This window comes from Mirounga angustirostris, unplaced genomic scaffold (assembly GCF_029215605.1).
Source record: "Mirounga angustirostris isolate CCGP_5_RB_7025 unplaced genomic scaffold, mMirAng1.0.hap1 SCAF_10, whole genome shotgun sequence".
Lineage (NCBI taxonomy): Eukaryota > Metazoa > Chordata > Mammalia > Carnivora > Phocidae > Mirounga > Mirounga angustirostris.
In genome coordinates this window covers 30,575,260-30,596,379 of record NW_026991718.1, presented here as the reverse complement: position 1 = coordinate 30,596,379, position 21,120 = coordinate 30,575,260, and the positions used below count along the sequence as shown (strand labels likewise).

The window sequence follows — 21,120 nt, the reverse complement described above, 5'->3', positions numbered from 1 at the left end:
TCTCTGTCAAATCTTTAAAAAAAAAAAAAGATGCACATTGAAAACAAAAGTCTTTTGATTAAAGAAAAAAGATTAAAATTAGAGTTATTTACATTTCTTATTGGTCATTTATATTTCCATGCTTTTCTGGTTCACAATGTGAAATTTCATACTTCAGTAATAAACCAATAGCCAATCCCTTTGGTTTTTCATTATAGCACCTATACTTTTTTTTTTTTTTTTTTTTAAGATTTGTTCATTTATTTGAAAGCAAGAGAGAAAGCACATGAAAGCGGGGAGGGGCAGGGGGAGAGACAGAATCTCAAGCAGACTGCGCTGAGCACAGAGCCCGACATGGGGCTTGATCTCATAACCCCAGGATCCATGACCCGAGCTGACGTGAAGAGTTGGAGGCTTAACTCACTGAGCACCCCTGTGCTTTTTTTCTTTTTTTTTTAAAGGAAAAGATATTGCATGTCATCTTTAATTGAATTCAGTCATACGGTTCCCAGATATATTAAGGTGTAGAGTAGGTCTTTTATGTTTTGGTTAAACCAATAAAGAAAAATTAAACTTAGTTTTTAAAGTAATTAAACTTAGTTTTCTACTTGATATGTATGACATCTAGTACTTTATTATTTGAACTAATGGTGGTAGAGGTGGAAGAATTAATTCATATTTAACTTAAGAAATGTATGTGCTATTTCTGTAATACACTAAGGACTTAAAGGAACTGTTTAGTAAAATCCCTTCTGTTTTTCACTTAACTTTGTACTCTAATTGTGTTTGGTATTATATCAAGTTCTAATCACTTCAAGCTAGTCCATTTCTTTTCTGTATAATTTAGGCTGATAGACTGAATTAAACCACCACATGTCATTTTGTATCTCTTTACTTTCTTTTTCCTGAGATCATCTGTGGTTGATGCTTCTCTGGCTGAAGAATTTATTGAGTGTGTTGGTTAGTGCTAGCTGGGGATGATGTACCCAGAAGTATATATGTGAATAGTAGAAGTATGTGCTCCTTCTGAGATGATGTTTCTTATTGATAGTAGATCATAGGTGATAACTGTCACAGTGTCTTGGAATTTTTGTATTGCTTTCTGGTAATATCTGGAACATATGTCCAGTCTTGATACAAGGTCCATTTCCTTCCTTCCTCAATTTGAAGTATCTAGCTGTCAGAATGGAAAGGAATTGGGATATTATTATGAGATAAAAAAGGAGTACTTTTCAGCTTGGCTTTTGTTTTTTGTAGGGCTGGGGAGCTCTGGACTACCAGTTGAGTGATGCTTTGGGGACCCTTCCAGTATCTTTTCTCCATTTCATTCTACCTTTTCCCTCTGATCTTGCAAGGTGGCACTGCTGCCGTTCCCTTGAGGCATGAGGCAAGCAGAAGCCAGTCATCGTGTGCTTCGGATAAGCTGCCTTCGTGGCTTGCCGTAAATTATAATGAGCGAATTCTCTGTCCTGAAATTGGTACCTTGCTGTTCTCTTGTTTATTTATTCAACTTTATGATAGTATGGGAGACCTGGTTTTGGACAACCACTTAAAGCCACTGTGCCACTTTCTTAATCTGTAAAATGAGGATTTTACCCATCTTACGTGTGACGGTTGTGTGGAGGCAGAAATAAGATCTAAATGAGATAATGCATAAGAAAATACTTTGTAAACTATCAATAATGAAGGTGAAAATTATTTTCATCATTGCTTTTTTCCTCATCTTTGAGGCTAGATTTCTCTTCCTTACATACATTATCTGGTTGATAGATCAATGACAAGTCCTCTTGTCATTTATTCTTACAACAAATAATTGTTGAACATCTATTAAGTAAAAGGCAGTATGCTAAGTACTAATGATCTAAGATAAACAAATCTTCTCTTGCCATTTGCAACCTGGCCCTGACAGTGAAAGTAGCTCGACCTGTTTTCTAAAAGCTAAGGCTCCTATGGGTAAGAATAGGTTGGTCATGCTTTCAGATTTTAAGTTTAGCTCTAGTATAATCACCTCAGTCATTAATTACTTTTTAAGTACCATGTTTAGAAATAGTCAGCTGAGAATGTCATTTTAGGTTTGCTGTCCTATTTTGGCTGTTTATATTCTTGACCTCCAAGTGATTCAGCTAGATTATCACTTATTTGCCGTTAGAACAAATTGTTCTATCTTTGGAATAACCCTGTTTTCTTAGACATTAGTTATTTCTCAGCAGAGGTGACATCTGCGCACACCCACTTAGCCATGCGGCCGCCTAGGTCACTTTTTAACCTGACTCGGAAGGATTGGGCCTCTTTTGCAATTCCAGTCTTTTCTCCGGTTTCCCTTCCTTGACAACACGTAGACCATCAGCTCTGGGCTCTGTGCCCTGGAAAGCCTCCTAAAACATTCTAGAAAGGGCAAGAGTGCCACCTACTGTTATTTTTTTCAGCTATCATAGGCTGGTAAAATTTTCATTTTAAGTTATTAAGACAGATGGTTTATTTAAAGTAGAAAAAAGCCATGTAGACTTGATGGTACTCGAGGCAGCCACCAAATAACTATAAACTATACCTTTCTATCCATCCACCCAAACACACACACACAGACTACTCAAGGCAACCACCAAATAACTATAAACTGTACCTTTCTATCCATCCAAAACACACACACACACACACACCACACAGACTACTCAAGGCAACCACCAAATAACTATAAACTATACCTTTTTACACACACACACACACACACCCGATTATACCAGGGAGTCAAGGCAGCCACCAAGTAACTAAACTATGCCTATCTGTCCATATACAAACACACACACACTCTATACCAGGGAGGAATATTAATCTTTGCAGAACTATGCCCCTCACGTTCATTGACTTAGAAAAATAATTGTGGAAACAATCTTCACTCTGTTAAAAATAAATGATCATGTCATAACATTAAAAAAACTTTGAAAAGGAGAAAAACATCTTTTTACGTAATATACTTTTTAAAAATGTCTGCTACTTTCTAGACCGCTTATGTATGTATTCATGATTTTTACATAATTTACCACCACTTTTCCCCCCTTAATGTTTTATCCTGTTAGGAAGAAAGAGAAAATCCTTTTCATGTGCCACTTCTTAAGCTAATGACTAAGTGATTCATTTGTGCTGACATATAAAATAATCTTCATTTCTACAAGTAAAGTTACGTACAGGTGGGTATTAAAAAAATGAATAAAAACATAATTTTGTTTTAACAGGTATATAATCTGTCTCAGAATATTCAAGAAGATGATCTTCAACACTTGCAAGTATGTATTTCTCAAAGAATGTGTGTCAAAGAATGGAAAATATAATTCTTACTTAATTGTGGCTTTCCATCTAGAAGCCTATTACAGTGTAAGAAAATTCAGTATTATATGGTTTTAAACTGATACATAACTTCTTAACTAGAAGAAATTTTAGGGTATACCCAGTCTGTTAGAAAATTAAATGCTTGACTTTCAAATGATTTTAAAGGCTCTGATGTCTGTCTCATTTGACATAGAATGGCTTTACAGTGTCTTCTTTGAATCTCTTTGGGGGCGTTAATTTAAATAACTTGCTTTAATAGTTATTTACAGAGTACGGCAGACTTGCAATGGAAGAAATCTACCAGAAACCATTTCAGGTAAATAAGTATTTTATCATTTTTAAAAACTTAACGTATAAAAAGCCATCAAGCCACCTTATCTTTTAAGTCTGAAGATATTACAACAAATTCATTTTTAGCAACAGATTCAGTGGAGTTGAAACTTATGTCATTACCACCTTAATAGTAGGCTAACAGTAGGAAAGAGAACAAATGATATAGTTAGATTGCTAACACTTAGATTGAGAGGTTAATATTTCTCTTAATTAGATGTTATTTCCTCAACTTGAGACAGTCATGTAAATTTCTTTTGTACGTAGGAAACTATTACAAAATATTAGTGGGGTTTTTTTTTGTTTTGTTTCTTGGTGGTATATTACAAGTTGAGGTTAGTCCTGTTATTCTTTCTTGGTTTCATACAGAAAAGTTTCACAATTTATTACATCTCTCCCCTCCTCCCACCCCCTCAATCCCCATATGTTTTTATTCCTTTTAAATGCCAGGTACAGAATATTAAGTCAGAAATAAACCTGGGTGGAGTTGTGTGAGAAGCATATGCTCTGCTTGCTTCTGTGGAGTCCTGTTATGACAGAGATTTAAATTTAAAAGAAAAAAGCAAAGCTAATTTCAGATAGTTTCTTTTTTAAAGTAAGTGTAATTTATAAGTTGGCATTATAAGTTGACTATTTAGTCAGATGTGTTACAGTAGGTGAGAATGACTCCACCCTGTTTGCTCATCAATATGTGAAGTCCTTTCTGTGTGACAGCTTTGCTGGTGATTCTTAGTATGGGTGGGTTTACGTCGATTGTCTCAGTCTTATGTGGTTCAGGTGGTCACTTTTATGAGATATGGGGCAGGTTATGGCTTTATTTTGTATATATGGTTGAAATACACTCTAGTTGGCCTACATCAGTTTTTCTGAACTGGGTTAATTTTGTCACTTGGGACATTTGCCAATGTCTGGAGACATTTTTGGTTGTCACAGTTTTGGAGGGAGGTTAATGCTGCTGGTGTAGTGCATGGAGGCCAGAAATGCTGTTCACCATCCAGCCACGCACAACTAAGAATTGTCTGGTTCAAAATATCAGTAAGGCTGAGATTGAGAAACCTAAGCATATATAAATTAAAAATTGAGTGAAGAGAATCAGTCTAGAATTAGATTAGTTGGTCTTTTAGTTATACAACCTTGACTTAAAATTATGATCTATATGCCCTGATACGCCTTTTGTTCATTTTTTTAAGACCCTGTATTATTGCCTGTGGTGACTCTTTCTTCATATACCATGAAGTTCTCAAACGGAAGCAATTGTTTGGTGTAGGGGCTGGGAGTATTGTAGACTTAAGTAGGACCTTGCTAGAACTATGAGCAGTATTAACCATTTGTTACTATAACTTTTGATAAGGATTGTTTAAGGGAGTGCATGATTGTTAAATAGTGATTTTTTTTTTTTAATAAAACTTTGTAAGAAATGATTTCTACTTTTTTCTGTCTGTAGACATTAATGTTTTTAATTCGGGATTGGAGTTATCCTTATGAACATTCATATGGTTTGGAAGGTGGAAAACAATTCCTTGAAAAGAGATTGCAGGTAAGCCCCCATTTCCTAGTGAGGAGAGCATAAGCACCAAGCCAGATGAAGGAGCGGGCTGTCTGGACTGCTGCTTACATTTCCAGTCTCTTAAGTGTCGCCACCGTAAATTGCACATCCCAAGTTAGCCTAGGTGGCTCCATACAGAATTGATGAAAAGTAAATTGGTTGTATTCTTGCCAAAGAGGCCAGTGCCCTTGAATAGAAATTAAGGAACAAGTATTTCTCTTTAGAACCAACTATAAATCAATATTCAAAGGATAAAAGTTTGAAGGAGACTAACTTTTTTGATTTACTTGCATGTGTATCTCTTTCTGGCCAACTGACCTTTCGAACATTTGGGACAGACTGGATAATATAATGTGCATACATTGAACACATGATGTGAGACCCTCTCTCCAAAGAATACTGTCTCCTAGAGTGACAGCCTATAGAGATAGAAGAGGGATCTTAAACATCATCTAACTCAGCTTTCTTTTTAAAATATATAATGTAACTGAACCCAGAAAAGTGACTTGCCTTTGGTCTCTTAACTGTTGATAGCTGGGACTAGGACCCAAATATCCAGATTCCTGGCCCATGCAACATGCTACACTAAAGCATTCCTAGAAAATAACCTCACAAACATGATCCTTTGTTCCTAAACGTACCCTCCCATGGAAATACTTGGGGAAACCCTCAGGTCAGATACACCCATCTACTCTCATATATAAAAGTTATGTGAAAATCCCTTAATTCATAAGTAGTAGGGTCCTCTCTTTTGATTAATAAAATTTTGCCTATAGGATGATGCATGTAGTTTTTCAACCACATTCAAAAACTTGGGTATAATTTTCTTATCACTAAAAGAAGATTAAAACCAATTCCTCATTCTTGGATATTTGAAAGGCATTTCCAGACCCTATTGTCAGAGATAATTGCAGTCATCTTTCTGGTTTTTTCAGAAAAAACGAACACAAAGCATATCAGGCATACTAACTAAACTCAGAATTATATACTTCAAAGACAAGATTTTTATCTTACTAAAGTGATACAGGAAAGTGCTCAAGTCATTAAGTGTGCAGCTTGATGAATTTATACAAATGAACATAGCCATGTAATAGCACCCAGAAGTACCCAACCTCCATCCGCTACCCCCTAAACCCTCCACTACTCTCCTGACCTCTAACAGGCCTTGTGTGTACTTTTTATGAAAGGGATCACATACAACATGTATCCTTTTTGTGTCTAGCTTCTTGCTCAGTATTTCTGAGATACTGTTGCATGTAGTTTAATTCATTTATTCTCATTGCTATGCAGTATTCCATTGTATGAATAGACAACAGTTTCTTCATTCTATTCTTGATGGAGATTTAGGTAGTTTCCAGGTTTTGTTGATTATAAATGGTGCATGTTTTTTTAAAAATGGTGTTTGAGAAGCGTCCTTGAGAGCGTATGTAAGTTATACTGGGATAAGCGTATGTGAGTTATACTGGGATAAGTAGTTATTAAAAAAATCTGAGTTTAAGATTTTCTTCCAGAAAATAGCAGTCTCTCTCCCCAAAACACTGATAACTAGCATAAATCATAAATAATTATTTGGGGTAAGTACTGAAATTCCAGTAAGTTTCAAAAGTCCTTTGGACTGCACTGGATCTTTTCCAGTTTAGCTGTTATTTTGCTCAGGGGCTGACCTTTTTATTTGTAGGCAAATTAGTACTTTGTTTTTCTCTTTGCCGTTATAAGTACTTGAAAGGCAATTTCTTAATTTATTTACTGGTTTTTAAACCACAACCACTCCTTGTTAGTCTGGTGTGGGATATTACGAGTAATTATTTGTATTTTTCTTTTTTTTCTTTTTTTCTTTTTTTCTTTTTTAAAAGATTTTATTTATTTATTTGACAGAGACATAGCGAGAGAGGGAACACAAGCAGGGGGAGTGGGAGAGGGAGAAGCAGGCTTCCCGCCAAGCAGGGAGCCCGATGCGGGGCTTGATCCCAGGGCCTGGAATCATGACCTGAGCCGAAGGCAGACGCTTAACGACTGAGCCACCCAGGTGCCCCTAATTATTTGTATTTTTCATTCGTTGGCAGCTAACACGGGAAAAAACATCTTTTCTAAGTTTTAAGACAAAGTGGGATCTTACCAAAGTGGTCAGAAATGGGTCTTTAGTAAAATTTTTTGTTGTCAAAAACCCATCTGGAGTAGCATCTGAGTTAAGTGTGCACACTTGTGAGTATGGGTGTATGTTTTCTTTAAAACTTTTTTTTCCTCTTTGCACCTTCACCTGTCTCCTTCTACCCTCAGGTAAAACAAAATCAACATGAAGAGCTACAGAATGTAAGGAAGCACATTCACAATTGTTTCTCAAATCTTGGTTGCTTCCTTTTGCCACATCCTGGTCTTAAAGTTGCAACTAATCCTAGTTTTGATGGGAGATTGAAAGGTGGGAATTCCCATTCTTGCTAAAATCAGAACTTACTTTTTAGAGGCTGAGAGTTTAAAAAAAAAAATACGTGGTTCCTTAAATTTTCTGTCTTATACTGGGACACATTTTGATGCATTGGTTAATGAGGTGATTTTAATGCTCTGTGTGGTCTGTCTAGCTTTCCATTGGTTTGTCCTTGACTGTCTAGTGTATGGATTAGCATATTTTATTATGTGGTCTATTGCTCAGCACCAGTGTCCTATAAATTCCGAAGGCTGAGAACATTTCAGTATTTCATCTGTTTGCAGTCTTTAAAATGTTTTACCAATATATTGTATTCATGTAATCAGATTCAAGTTTCTGTTTTAGGGATGATAAACTTTTTTGAGTATATTTTAGGATTGGATTGGAGCATGATGGCAAAAGGCTGGAGGAATAATGAAAGTTTTAGAGTATAGCTCGAAAAACAAAATCTAGTATTAAAATTTAGTACAATTTCATGAATTGTTTGCCTTTTGAAAAGGATATGGAATTTATTTTGGTAGTCCACAACTTATTATTTGAGCTTAAAGAATTATTGGGGGATGAGGGAAATGGAGTAGCAGAGTAAGGGGAGATATGATGTGTTTGGATGAGTTTTTTTAAATGAATCTACTTAAGTAATAGACACTGTATATTGGTGTTTCATGAAACAGAATTTTATGAACGCGTACCGGTGGGGACTCCCTTAATCTTTCTTTTTTTCACTAAGGTGTTGCCTTTTATCTCATTATCTGTTAGATATTGATGAAGACTTTAAACGAGAACTTCGAAACCTGGTTCCATTGCTGCTTGCACCTGAGAATTTGGTAGAAAAAGAGATAAGTGGATCTAAAGTCACTTGTAGAGATCTTGTAGAATACTTTAAGGTAGGAAAACTCCCACATTAAATGACTTTGTCTCAGAAATATAGCTGACTTAAAACTCATATGTATGTTCATATGTATGTTTATAAAGCAGAAAAATGAAATTTATAATTTTTGTTTTGAATTGGCTAGATCAATTTTTAAGGATATATAAAATAATAGCAGACAACTTGTATCTCTTAGACAGTGATTTTGCTTGTTTATGGAATTACCTACTTTTTCTCCAGCTCTGATACAGAGAGAAGACCATTCAACATATAATTGTCATACCACTCTCACTTGTGAATGATGATAGATATTGGGAGTGCAGTTCTGCATCTTGAGTTCTCATAAAAGCCTTCTCTCTGAGTTCTTGAGGACTTGATAAGAGCAGCTGAAAGTACAAAACTGGTTTCTGAGTTCAAGTAAATTATTCATAGATTTTTTTTTATCCTTTCTGCTCTTTTCTAGTCATCATTGCTTGCTTGCCAGAGCAAGACCATTGTCAGAGTTCTTCTTACTCATAGTAGTTACAGAGAGATGGAAGGGAAATTACAGTTAACTTAAGAGTGTAATTTTGGTTATTTATTGGACAGTTAGTTGATGGTCATTTTCATACTATTTTTGTTTAGTTACGCATTTAGAGGCAGTAAAAAGTTGAGATGAACAGTTCCTATATGAACTAATTAATCCTTCTTACTCTTAAAGCATAAATTAGGTAATTTTTTTCCTTGAACTGAAATATAATTTAACTTGGTCAAAGTGAAATACTGAGTAAAAATGTTTTCTAACATTTAAAACAATGGCAGGAGGGGAGAATTAGGGATTTCTTTTCATTGTATATATAACTTTTAAATATGAGATAATTTGTATGTAAGTTAGAATTATATTTAGAAACATTAAGGTATAATTTAGCAAGGTATTTTTTTTTTTGCAACATGTGTTTTTAATAGAGTTGAGAACAGAGTTAACTTTGGAAATGAGAGTGTATGATTTTTAAGCCTTCATTTTCCTTTTATTTATTTTTTTCCATTTTTTTCGAGACTTTTCCTTTTAAAAGTATGAATTATTTTTATATTTAATGTTTTTCTTCTGTAGAGCCAAGTTGTTTAACCTGCCAGTATAATGTCTTTTTATTTTTAGGCTTACATTAAAATTTACCAAGGAGAGGAACTTCCACATCCAAAGTCCATGCTTCAGGTAGTGTGTGTGTTATACATATATTTATTTATGAAGGAGAAAAGTCTTCGTTTAGAGATAAATGCTGGAAATGGGATCATGCTTCTTTGCATGCAAATAAATTTCAAATATTTAAGGCAATACACGTCTTGGGCCCTGAAGTTTTTATATGATTGCAGACCTTGCACACACATAGGCCATCAGAAATGAGAGTTTTCAGTACCTTCTCTTTAGTTGCTGGAAAAGTGTAGAAAAATTGCTTTTGCAGGAGATGGCTTAAAATGGGCCTGTCTAAACCAAATTTCTTCTGTTCTCTGAGTCTTTGACAGTGAATGTTTGAAATAAGGCATATTTTTCCTCAAGGATTTAGAGCTGCTTCTAGTGCATCTAGGTTTTTTTCCCTTTTTTTTTCAAAAGGTGTCTTTTGGGGGTTCCTGGGTGGCTCAGTCGGTTAAGCATCTGCCTTTGGCTCAGGTCGTGATCCTGGGGTCCTGGGATCGAGCCCCACATGGGCTCCCTGCTTAGTGGGGAGCCTGCTTCTCCCTCTACTGCTCCCCCTGCTTGTTCGCTCTCTTTCTCTCTTTCTCTCTCTCTGCCAAATAAATAAATAAATGAAATCTTGGGGGGGGGGGGAAGTGTTCTTTTGGGACAGTGTTATTTTAACCTAGTTCATTTTTTTTTTTTTAAGATTGTATTTATTGATAGTGGGAGATCATGACCTGAGCCAAAGGCAGACATTTAACTGAGCCACCCAGGTGCCCCAACCTAGTTCATTTTTTTTAAAAAAGATAAAACAGTTTAATTAAGGAATCAAGAATAATTAACGTTACATTCATGTCAATCTGTTCTTAGTAAATTTTATGTTATTGCGTTCATACTGTTAATTTTTCACTCAAATTTATGTTTAATTTTTTTCAGATACATATCTAGTTCATATTTTTAAAGATTTGCTATTTTGGGCAGTTTCTCAGTTTTATAGTAGATTAAACAGTATTTTCTTCTAAAACTCCTGCAATAAGCAGTTTTGTGGATTTAAAGTCTCTTGTGTAATACTGATATGAGAGATCAAGCATATCTCTGATTCTTGGTTCTGTACATCTGGAGGCTTGACAAATTTAGGGTTGTGTCTATTTCTCTGTTATTTACTGAGCATGTGTGGTGTTTTGTACAAACTCTTTTTTTTTAAGATTCTAGAGAGAGAGTGAGAGAGTACAAGCGGGAGGGGCAGGGAGAGGGAGGGAGAATATCAGACACTGCGCTGAGCACAGAGCCCAACACGGGGCTCGATCTCATGACCCTGACTGAGATCATGATCTGAGCTGAAACCAAGAGTCAGACACCTAACCGACTGAGCCACCCAGACACCCCTACATACCCATTTTAATAAACCTAAGCAAAACAAAATTAGACAGGCAGTCCTATTAGAAGCAATTATTTTATCTTTTACACTGGTGTTCCCTTCCATTGGAAAGGAAAACTGGAAGTTGATAATGTTTTCTCTGGTTCATTTTCAGGCTTGTTCATTATATATAATTTATTGTGTTAATTAGAATTTATAGAGCCACTGAGTATCTTTTGCATAAAATTGGCACTTTTTTTTTTTAGGCAACAGCTGAAGCTAATAATCTTGCTGCAGTAGCAGGAGCAAGAGAGATCTATTGCAAAAGTATGGAGCAGGTTTGTAACCAACATTTAAATTTGACGCTAGAGTGAGAGAGAGGATTTTTACATTTAAAATAATTGAACTAATTTGCGCTCCTTATGCATTGTCAGGTTACATCATTCCCTGATTCCCTTTTATCATCTCTGCTGGGAATAAACTAAGAAAATAATTCACATGGTTAGAGTGCAGGGTGCAGGATACAGGTGGCAGGTTATTATACAAATCATACTAAAATAGTTTTGACACGTGATTCAGAGTGCTCTTATTAGTAGCTTCTGATGTAATACTAGTTTAAGGCCAATAGCAGCTTATGTGCTAACCTTGCTAACTTGAACATTAAAGTACCTTTTTTCTGTGTTCTCTTTTACCCACTTTCTGCCAGCAGTCTTTCTGTATTCTCATGGTGTGTTGGTGGGTCAAGTGAAGTCAGGTACAGATTGCAGTGTAATTGTTTTTGTCTTTACTGGTATTAGTCATACTTGGAAGATTTATTTTGCCTGAGTCAGTTAAACATATAAGAAATAAGTTATGATTATGTGTGAGGTATTATGAATAAGTTTAAAACTCAACTATGTAGGTGGCTTGGCTTTTTGAGATTAAAAACTGTGAGCAGGGAGCTTCTTTCAAGTGTGAATTATTTCTAGCCTGTAATGTGTCCTTCTGTAATCCTGTCTGGACAGGTATGTGGTGGGGACAAGCCTTACATTGCACCTTCAGATCTGGAGCGAAAACACCTGGATCTCAAGGAAGTGGCGATTAAACAGTTTCGTTCAGTAAAAAAAATGGGTGGAGATGAATTCTGCCATCGTTATCAGGACCAGCTTGAAGCTGAAATTGAAGAAACCTATGCAAATTTTATAAAGCACAATGATGGCAAAAATATCTTCTATGCTGCTCGTACTCCTGCCACACTGTTTGCAGTCATGTTTGCTATGTATATAATCTCAGGACTGACTGGCTTCATTGGCCTAAACTCTATAGCCGTCTTGTGTAACCTTATCATGGGGTTAGCACTGACATCTCTTTGTACTTGGGCATATGTAAAATACTCTGGGGAGTTCAGAGAAATTGGAACAGTGATTGATCAGATTGCTGAAACTCTATGGGAACAGGTTGGTATCTATCTTTTGGTTTTCAGTGACTAATTTCATCCCCGTGACACTTCCCCACCCTTCTCCTGCAGTATTTGCAAACACCTACTTTTCCTTTATATGAGGAATGTCAAAGGATGTTTTCTGTTTTGTTTGGTTGTATAATCTGAATATCAATTATGAACCGGAGAATTTTTTTCTTAAAGTCATAATTATAGTGTGCTTTGATTGGCTGAAATCTGTAATATCCTTTCGATAGATTCTTAGTCACAGGCCTGATGATGCCAGACCATGGGCAGGGCCAGAGTCTCTAAGGATTTTTTTCTTAGAGGAAAGAAAATACAGTCAGTGTAAGGAAGAGAAATTTGGAAGTGCAGTGCTTTAGGAAAGCAAAAGAAGTTTTGTAGTAATACTGGCAAAAAGCAATGCATGCTTAATATTTGAGGAAAAATATTGGATGGCATTCAGGTCTTTGTTGCCTTCCATGAAGATAGTGGTGATTTACTGATGCACGACAAGGAACAACCCTATAGGGTTTTCTTTCACCAAACAAATTTTGTTCAACTTCTGTGGAAACACTAATGAACAAAGTGCTACAAAGAGAACCAGCTTCACGTAATCATAATCATTTACCTCAACTAGAATTCAAATCATAATCTTTACCTCAAACCAGAATTCAGAGTCGGGCCTGACAAGAATCTACTAAGGAAAACCATGTTGTATATTGGCCAACTGTGCTGGAATTGCCTGTGTTCAGAAAATTCCATTTAAGGATGTTGTCATTAAAATGATCATCGTGAAATACTTGAGCATCATGTCGAGGATCAGAATGAAAGCTGCAGATATTATTATTGATGGACAGTATAATAGGCATTTTCAGATATCTTTTCTGGGCTGATGAAGTATTGGGCTTATTTGAAGATCTAGGATATGCAGGTTCATGTTGGTTTTGGCTTTAAATTTAAAGACTGAAGAAGTAAATCATTTTTTGAGGAAGGTTTATTGGGTATTGACTTTTCTTGTTAATAATGTCATTATTATTTTATAAAGTGACCCACTATATTAATTTGGATTTTGTATTTATTCTCCAGAGAAATGCTCGATTTATTCGGATCTGATTTGGAAGCTTGTGTTTGGATATTTGTTAAATTTAACCCTTTATCTCAAAAAAAATCTCTCTTCATATTCCTTTGATACCTTCTAATAGAGGATGGACAAAAAGCTATCAGCAATCTCACTTTTTTAAAAGAAATTATCTACTTAAAAATTTTGGACCATTACTAATTTTCTGCAGCATGAATTTTAATCATTGTACAGTGTCTTACTTTGAAAACCAGTCATTCTCCTATATAGCATTGATTCTAGGACTTTAGAAGTACCATTATTACAAAACAATTAAATGGAAGAATCTAAAGTGTGTAAAAGTATTTTCATTGTAGTTAAGGTAAGTTGATCACTAGTCAGAGAAGATCTGTGCTGTGTCAACAAACCTTGCCTAAATTTTCTTGCATTTCTCTTTTCTTTTGCTTCAGAGGAGTCCCAGGAAGGTGAGAAACCCACAGTCTCAGATTCTTGTAGTCTTAAACTCTTTAAGTTCAAGGCACTCTGAGTCATTGTCCTAACGAATCACTCCATGTTTTAGGTGTTTTCCAAACTGTTTGAAGTTACTAGACGTCGAATGGTCCATCGTGCTCTTTCATCAGCACAGCGACAGAGACTGTCATCCAACAATAACAAGAAGAAAAATTAGACAGTATTTTTAACTTTTATCTCTATCTGAAGTGTTCCCACTTGTACATGTAGGACAATAAGCAGGACCGTCTGGGCCGGTCTGCATAAATGCTGTATACTTACCAGATTTGATGCTGCATATAGGGTATGGAATTGCACATCCGTCTCCTAGGAATTGTGAATGGTTTGAATAGGACGAAAGTAGTTTATGTTGCATTATCAAGCGTCTAACTGCGTTATTTGTAGCATCATAACTTTCTTTGGGAGAAGCATCTTTTTATTTCCCACATTCCTGGTTATTTTCGTCATTGCTTTGAATTGAATTTTTATATCTATTTTTATATGTAACTCTTTTTTTACCTCATGTTTTTATTTGTTTTGCACATTTCTCATACCACAGGTATTGAAGCCTCTGGGTGATAATTTGATGGAGGAAAACATAAGGCAGTCTGTAACAAACTCTATCAAAGCAGGCCTGACTGACCAGGTGTCTCATCATGCCAGATTAAAGACAGACTGACAGTTCGTCTCCTCATGGACTCCACTCTCCCTTTTTTTCATGCTTGCTGTTCAATGAGAACTCAAATAAAAATAAACCAAAGTTTACAATCAACTGTAGAAGTAGTTTAGTATAACTGGCTTCACAGATGGCTGCCACAGAGTGTGAAAATTGTTTGTTGGTTTTAAACATTCTGTTCTTGGCTCCTAAGACATGGAGATTGGCTGAGGAGCATTAGTTTATCATGCACATTTGTGCCATGTTTCTTTTATTTTTTTTTCCTTTTAATCTAATGTTGGTGAAATTTGTCTTGTGTACAAGGATATTTCAGGGAAATATTTTAAGAAGTCTATTTAGAGTCTCTTTAACACCAGTGTCCCATTGAAATTTTAATTTTTCGTGAAGTTATGAATCACTGTATCAAGAACCAGATCAGAAGACAATGAAGCCTTTATCGAGCCACTACATGAAAAGTACATGTTGCTTTACTGCCTTCAATACCAGTATTACATACGTGCATGTATCAGAAATTTCACGGAAATTACATGACAACTCTCGTAGCTAAGAAAGTGATTCTGAGGTGTACATTTGTCTTGCCTTTTTAAATTTATAAACCTGCCCTAAAAGGAGATGCATATCTGGGAAACTGAACTGTCTTTATGCAGTTTAGCCTTCATGTACATAAAATATGCCATTAATTTTATTGGGGGAGAAATTCCATCCAAAAATGTTGCCTACAGCTATGAGTTAAGAGTGTCTGTACAGTGTGTAGCTTTTATTTTCTAAAATCACAGATAGGGCATGTATATGAATTATAAATATATAAATACGATTTTGTATTAAAAGTTTTGTAGTTTATGGCAAAATCTGGTTCTGTGGTAGGCTAAGTACAGTCCCTGTGAAGGAATGTTTGTGGCTCATGTCAGTGTGTGAATGCATAGACAATTTGAAGTTTTTGATATATTTGTGATATTTATCTTCCTTGAGCACTGCAATCTCACCTCCCCTCCCCCACCAAGGGAAGTCAATGGGAATGTTTATCGTGACTTTGTCCTCTGTTGCATTTTAAAGTTATTTCCTGTAATTTATTTTCAGTACATAATTAAAAATTTGTTGTATATATAAAATGAAACTTGTGATTCTTTTTTAAGGAATCCCTCAAGTATGTATTCCATTACATAAACCATGTTTGTTTATACTGAAAAGAGTATGAGCAGGAAAACACCCACGTGAGAGCTCTAAGGTATTGTACCCAAAGCTAAGCTTGTAAAAATTATTTTTCTTTGTCTGTCTCTGTTAGGGAAAACTTGTGATTAGCCTAGGTGTAGCTGGGGATTTGTTAATTTCTTTTCTCCCTCTTTCTCTCACTTTTTTTTTTTGTGTGTGTGGTATATGTAAGGCTAACATTTTTGCAATATTTTTGTAGCCTTCTTTATAGACACCTATTATTAAAGCACCTAGTTTGGTTTTTAAGTGAAGAAAATTCAGATGTTGAGTTGCATGCCTGAAAGCTCTAAATTTACTTCGGTTGGTATAATCTCCTCCCCTCCTCCTTTCAAATCCTGTTTTTATATGGATTGTATTGTTTCCATCTGTATTAAATTGCTAGCTACCAACTCATCTGTTCTTAAAACATAAAGAATCCACTTGAAAAGTCTTTTTATTTCTTCTACCACCCTGTTTTATGAATGCTGTGGACTGTTTTTATGAATGAAAAAATAAAAAGTTTGTTGTATAATAGCAATTCTTCTGCATTTAAAGACACAGAGCTTACCTTTTAAAACAAAACAAAACAAAAGAGTTGTGAAATCTAGACCATGGATTTGGTAGTATTTCTTGTTGGAGAATGTGTTTTCCACAAAGAAGGTAAGATTCTATGAAGAATTCCAAGAAAAAAACAATTTGGTTTCAGCTGGAAGACTCTGAAAGTAACTGTTAAATAAGAAGCAATATTCAAAACTGTTGACTGATCAAACTTTGGTGTTAGTGCATTTGCTGTGGTACAATTTTATAGTAACCCATATAATATGGAAAGTTTTTAAAAAAGAAGTACTTAGTGATTTATCTTCCTAATTAAGACACAAATAATTTACTTTTGTGGAAGGGACAATCATTCACGACCCTGCTGAGTCTGTCATATATTATATATATATAATTTTTTTTGAGAGAGAGCGAGTGAGTGTAGGGGTGGGGTGGGGGTAGAGGTGGAAGGGGAGAGAGAATCCCAAGCAGGCTTCATGCCCAGTGAGACCAATGTGGAGCTTGATCTCACGACCCCAAGATCATGACCTCAACCGAAATCAAGAGTGGGACCCTTGGGCACGTGGGTGGCTCAGTCAGTCAAGCATCTGCCTTTGGCTCAGGTCATGATCTCGGGGTCCTGGGATTGAGCCCTGCATCGTCCGCTTCTCCCTCTCCTCCCTGCTCGTGCTTGCTCGCTCTCTTGCTAATATTTTTTTAAAGATTTTTTAAATCTTTAAAAAAAAAGGAAAAAAAAGAAGTGCGATGCTTAACTGAGCCATCCAGGCGCCCCTGTTGTAATATATTATTTCTCATGAAGATAGCTAGTCCTCCTCACTTCCTTGAACTTACTCTATTTGTAGTATTGAAGAGCAGTATTTCACTTGCGAGGGTTATATTTTCAGAGAACTCTGACCTGGACTGGGCTTTAGTTATTTTCAGACTTAGACAGACTAGGGGCTTCCTCCTTGCTGAAGGTGTGAGTGCTGTTGGTGTTAGTTACATTGTTTCATTATTTGGGATTAAAAAAGTTTGGTCTTAACTTGGTTAAGAACCTATTAAAAAATACACCACCAAGTTTCGGTCAACAGTGCGGCTAGCCCTGTGCTGCTAGTGGGGCAGTATATAAATCCTCAAGTGGCCTTTTTCACAGAGTCTCGGTAAGCACTTAGCCTTTGAACTAGCTACGGAATTGGCTGTTTGATCAGCTGCTCTGTGCTGGTGGAGGTTGCTTGGGTCTTTTCTCCACACAGCATTTATTCGTGGCTGAATTCCCAAACTTTGATCAGCATCAGCCTGTGCACCTGTTTTCCCTTTGCTGTCCTATTCATGGGATGATGATAAAAAACCAGCCTGGAGAGCAGTGGGCTGTGCTCCTGGCAGCTGTCTTCTCATGGCCAGTGTTTACTAATCTCACAGGGTTTGCTAACCAGAGGACTTTTCTTGGATTCGGTTAGGAGCCTCTGTCATGGAACTTAACTTTAGGGAATCTTCCAGGAGGCCTCCTGGGCAAACAGCTGAATTCGGGCTTTTCCAAGGAGAACAGAATTGTTACTTTCTCTACCCAAGTCGTAGATCCTAGGGATTTCTCCTTCAGATTTGGGGTTTGCTGGAGTTTAGGTTGAGGAATTGATCTACCCTTGACATCCTTCAGTGCAATAAAACTCCTGCATGTTCTTTTAGATTTGTGACTTTCTGGGCTCTTCGGAGCCAAACCTAGCAGTTGACCAGGTCTGAAGTGCCTCAAGTATGTACAAAAAGGTTGAGAAGAGGGGGTCACAGCCTTGTATAGCCCAGGAAGGCACTTCCACCTGTATCGGAACAACAGTCCTGTGAGGTTGGTAGGAAAAGCACGTTATCAAAGAGAGCATCCGGGGTACCTCAGGCTCGCAAACGACGACGCTACTGCACATCTCCGGGGGTTTCGATCAGTATGAAGTTTCAGACACAGACAAGTAATGTTCTACTCACGATGAAAGCTCTGTCTTGGCATTCTGTAAAGCACCAAAAGGCGGAGGAAACACGATTTTATTAATACTAAAACAAGGTGAAAATCACCCATATTACTCATACTAAAACAAGAAGTGAAATTTTCCTGTTCTTTTGATTGTGCACCTCACAGGTAACCATTATTTGGTGTGCTGTTGAAATTGCTCCTGTGCTTATTGACACGTCTGTGTATGCATAAAACACTCCTCATTTTTATTTTACCCCAAAACAATTATCCTGAATGTGATTCCGCCCATCCCCCCCCATGTAACAGACATTTTCCTAGGCCACTAAGTAATTCTTTTTTTTTTAAAGATTTTATTTATTTATTTGAGAGAGAGAGAATGAGAGAGAGAGAGCATGAGGGGGGGAGGGTCAGAGGGAGAAGCAGACTCCTCGCTGAGCAGGGAGCCTGATGCGGGACTCGATCCCAGGCCTCCAGGATCATGACTGAGCCGAAGGCAGTCGCTTAACCAACTGAGCCACCCAGGTGCCCGCACTAAGTAATTCTTTATGCTCATGTGATGGCTTTGATTCTTCTGAGAGTAAATGGGGTTTTGAGGAGAGAACAATTAGACCTTGGATTGCTGCTTAATAGTTTTCTTCTTTTTTGAGTTTTTCCCTACCACAGGATTGGTGAGAGAGTCAGATAATAAAATGTGAAGGGTGTTTCGGAAGCAGGAATAGAAAATTTGCACTCTTTCTTGTTTTAGTGCTCCATGCTCTGCCTTTATTTGGCCAGTACTCTGATAAATGGCTTCCTGAAGCTTGTCCATCACTAACTTGTTTGGGGGATGGGGTGGGGATCATTTGAGCATTAGTTTAGACCCCCCAGTCACAAAATGTAAAGACTACTTAAAAACTTGGAAGCATACTTAAATTTTAATTTCAGGAAAAGGAGATGGACCTTGGAGTTAAAACTGAGCTTTGGTCCCATCGCCACCCCTTCATGCTTTATGGACTTGGGTAAACACTATGTGACAGCTTAGCCTCTGCTGCTTCATCTGTAAAATGGAGAGAATAGCTCTATACCTCTCTCTCAGGGAAAAAAGGCATTATTTTACATGTTTGCAAATAGAACACTTAACTGGCTTAGCAGACAGCTGGATTCTCATTATCAGCTTCCACATTCGTATGTTGCAATATGTTGTTTTGGTTGAAGTATATGAAGAAAATCTGGCCTCACACAGTTATGTAATTGGAAAAGGAGGATCTTCCCAGAATCCCAAAAGTCTACTGGGGACTCCTAGAGGTCCTCGGATTACGTTTTGAGAACCACTGTCCTCGAGTAAGAAATCCCGTTGGCAGGCATGTTACAACAGTGCCCCTGTTGGGATTTGAAAGGACAGGGTGTACGGTCTTCTGTTTCATTTCCAAGTTTGAGATGATTTTTCTTAATACTTCAAAGCCCATGTTATGTTCCTGTCACCAGAAACAGGTTGGGCCAGACCAAATTCTCCTTGGAAATAGTAGGAATTCAGACTGATTGTAAACCCATTTCTTTAAATAATCCACCACCACCACCACCCCCGCCCCAAACAAAAGTCTATTTTCTATCAATGTAAACTGTGTGCAAGAAATTTTCAAAATATAAAAAAAGTCACCCTTAGTACTTGGCACTTGTCAGAGATGAACACTGGTACCTTTCTTAAAGGTCTTCCAGTCTGTTATCTGTGTTGGTGTGTAAAAGTCAGGGTCTCTCGATTTGATACCCTGCTATATACATAATGGTTTTTTTTTTTTTTTTAAAGATTTTTATTTTTATTTATTTGAGACAGAGAATGAGAGACAGAGAGCATGAGAGGGAGGAGGGTCAGAGGGAGAAGCAGACTCCCTGCCGAGCAGGGAGCCCGATGCGGGACTCGATCCCGGGACTCCAGGATCATGACCTGAGCCGAAGGCAGTCGCTTAACCAACTGAGCCACCCAGGCGCCCCCATAATGGTTTTTTTGAAACTGCATTTTCTATTTAATATATCCTGAATCTTTTTTCATGACAGTAAATCATATTCTAAGTTTTGTAAATGGCTGCATTTTATTTTGTTAATCTTTACGTTGACACTTTGACATTTCATAGCATTGCATCTTTGACGTTTTCATTTTTGCTGTGTTAATAATACAGCAGTGGATGACCATGCGCCTCTCTGTTAATAACCAGGAGATTGGAACAAACTCCTGGAGGTAAAATCACTGCCCTCTAGGAGTCTTGTACCAAATTCTGTCTTCTCTAGCAGTACTTGAGAATACCGTCCCGCCACCAGTGCTTCTGGGACCAACCCCATCATGCCTCACCACTCGTCTCCCCCATTCAGCGTCAGAAAATGAAGTCATTTATCTCCACAGTGCTTCACATATCACTTGAGCCAGTGGTTCTCAACTCTATGTGTCAGGATCATAGCACCCCTGGAGATTGTGATCCAGGTGTTCTGGGCCCCCGCCTTAGTATCCTAAACATTCCCCAGATGGTTCTGTTGTGCAGGTAGGACTGAGAACCACTACCTACTCTTGCCCCAACCTTAACCTTTCCCTGCCTCCCCCTCCCTTTCTTTGTACTCTGTAATAATCCACTATATGTTATTAGCAAATTTGCCCAAAAATCTGTGTGTTTTCATTTCTCTCCTGAACTGAAACCTGGTTTCCTTTTCCACTTTTCCACTTTCCCAGCTGAATGTCTCCTGTGCAGCCCACTCAAGGCTGGTTTTCCCCACACCCTATATTCTTCAGGTACTAAAGGAGGGTTAGATGTCCTTGTGCTCCATTGCTGATTT

General features: G+C 37.1%; 1 protein-coding gene across 4 annotated transcripts in view; it reads left to right on the top strand.

Moving 5' to 3' along the window:
- ATL2 (atlastin GTPase 2) overlaps positions 1 to 16,739 on the top strand; it is a 62,259-nt gene extending 45,520 nt beyond the window's left edge. For 3 of the 4 annotated variants that reach the window (XM_045884439.3, XM_064572131.1, XM_045884442.3), the window contains 9 exons: positions 3,210 to 3,260; positions 3,563 to 3,619; positions 5,078 to 5,170; positions 7,457 to 7,595; positions 8,358 to 8,485; positions 9,605 to 9,661; positions 11,246 to 11,317; positions 11,984 to 12,415; positions 14,526 to 16,739. In XM_045884439.3, the coding sequence (XP_045740395.1) occupies positions 3,210 to 3,260; positions 3,563 to 3,619; positions 5,078 to 5,170; positions 7,457 to 7,595; positions 8,358 to 8,485; positions 9,605 to 9,661; positions 11,246 to 11,317; positions 11,984 to 12,415; positions 14,526 to 14,645 (1,149 nt within the window). In that variant the 3' untranslated portion in view covers positions 14,646 to 16,739. Of the gene's footprint in view, positions 1 to 3,209; positions 3,261 to 3,562; positions 3,620 to 5,077; positions 5,171 to 7,456; positions 7,596 to 8,357; positions 8,486 to 9,604; positions 9,662 to 11,245; positions 11,318 to 11,983; positions 12,416 to 14,036 lie in introns of all 4 variants that reach the window. The other variant, XM_064572130.1, reaches the window with a different exon arrangement.
- The last annotated feature ends 4,381 nt before the right edge of the window (positions 16,740 to 21,120 follow it).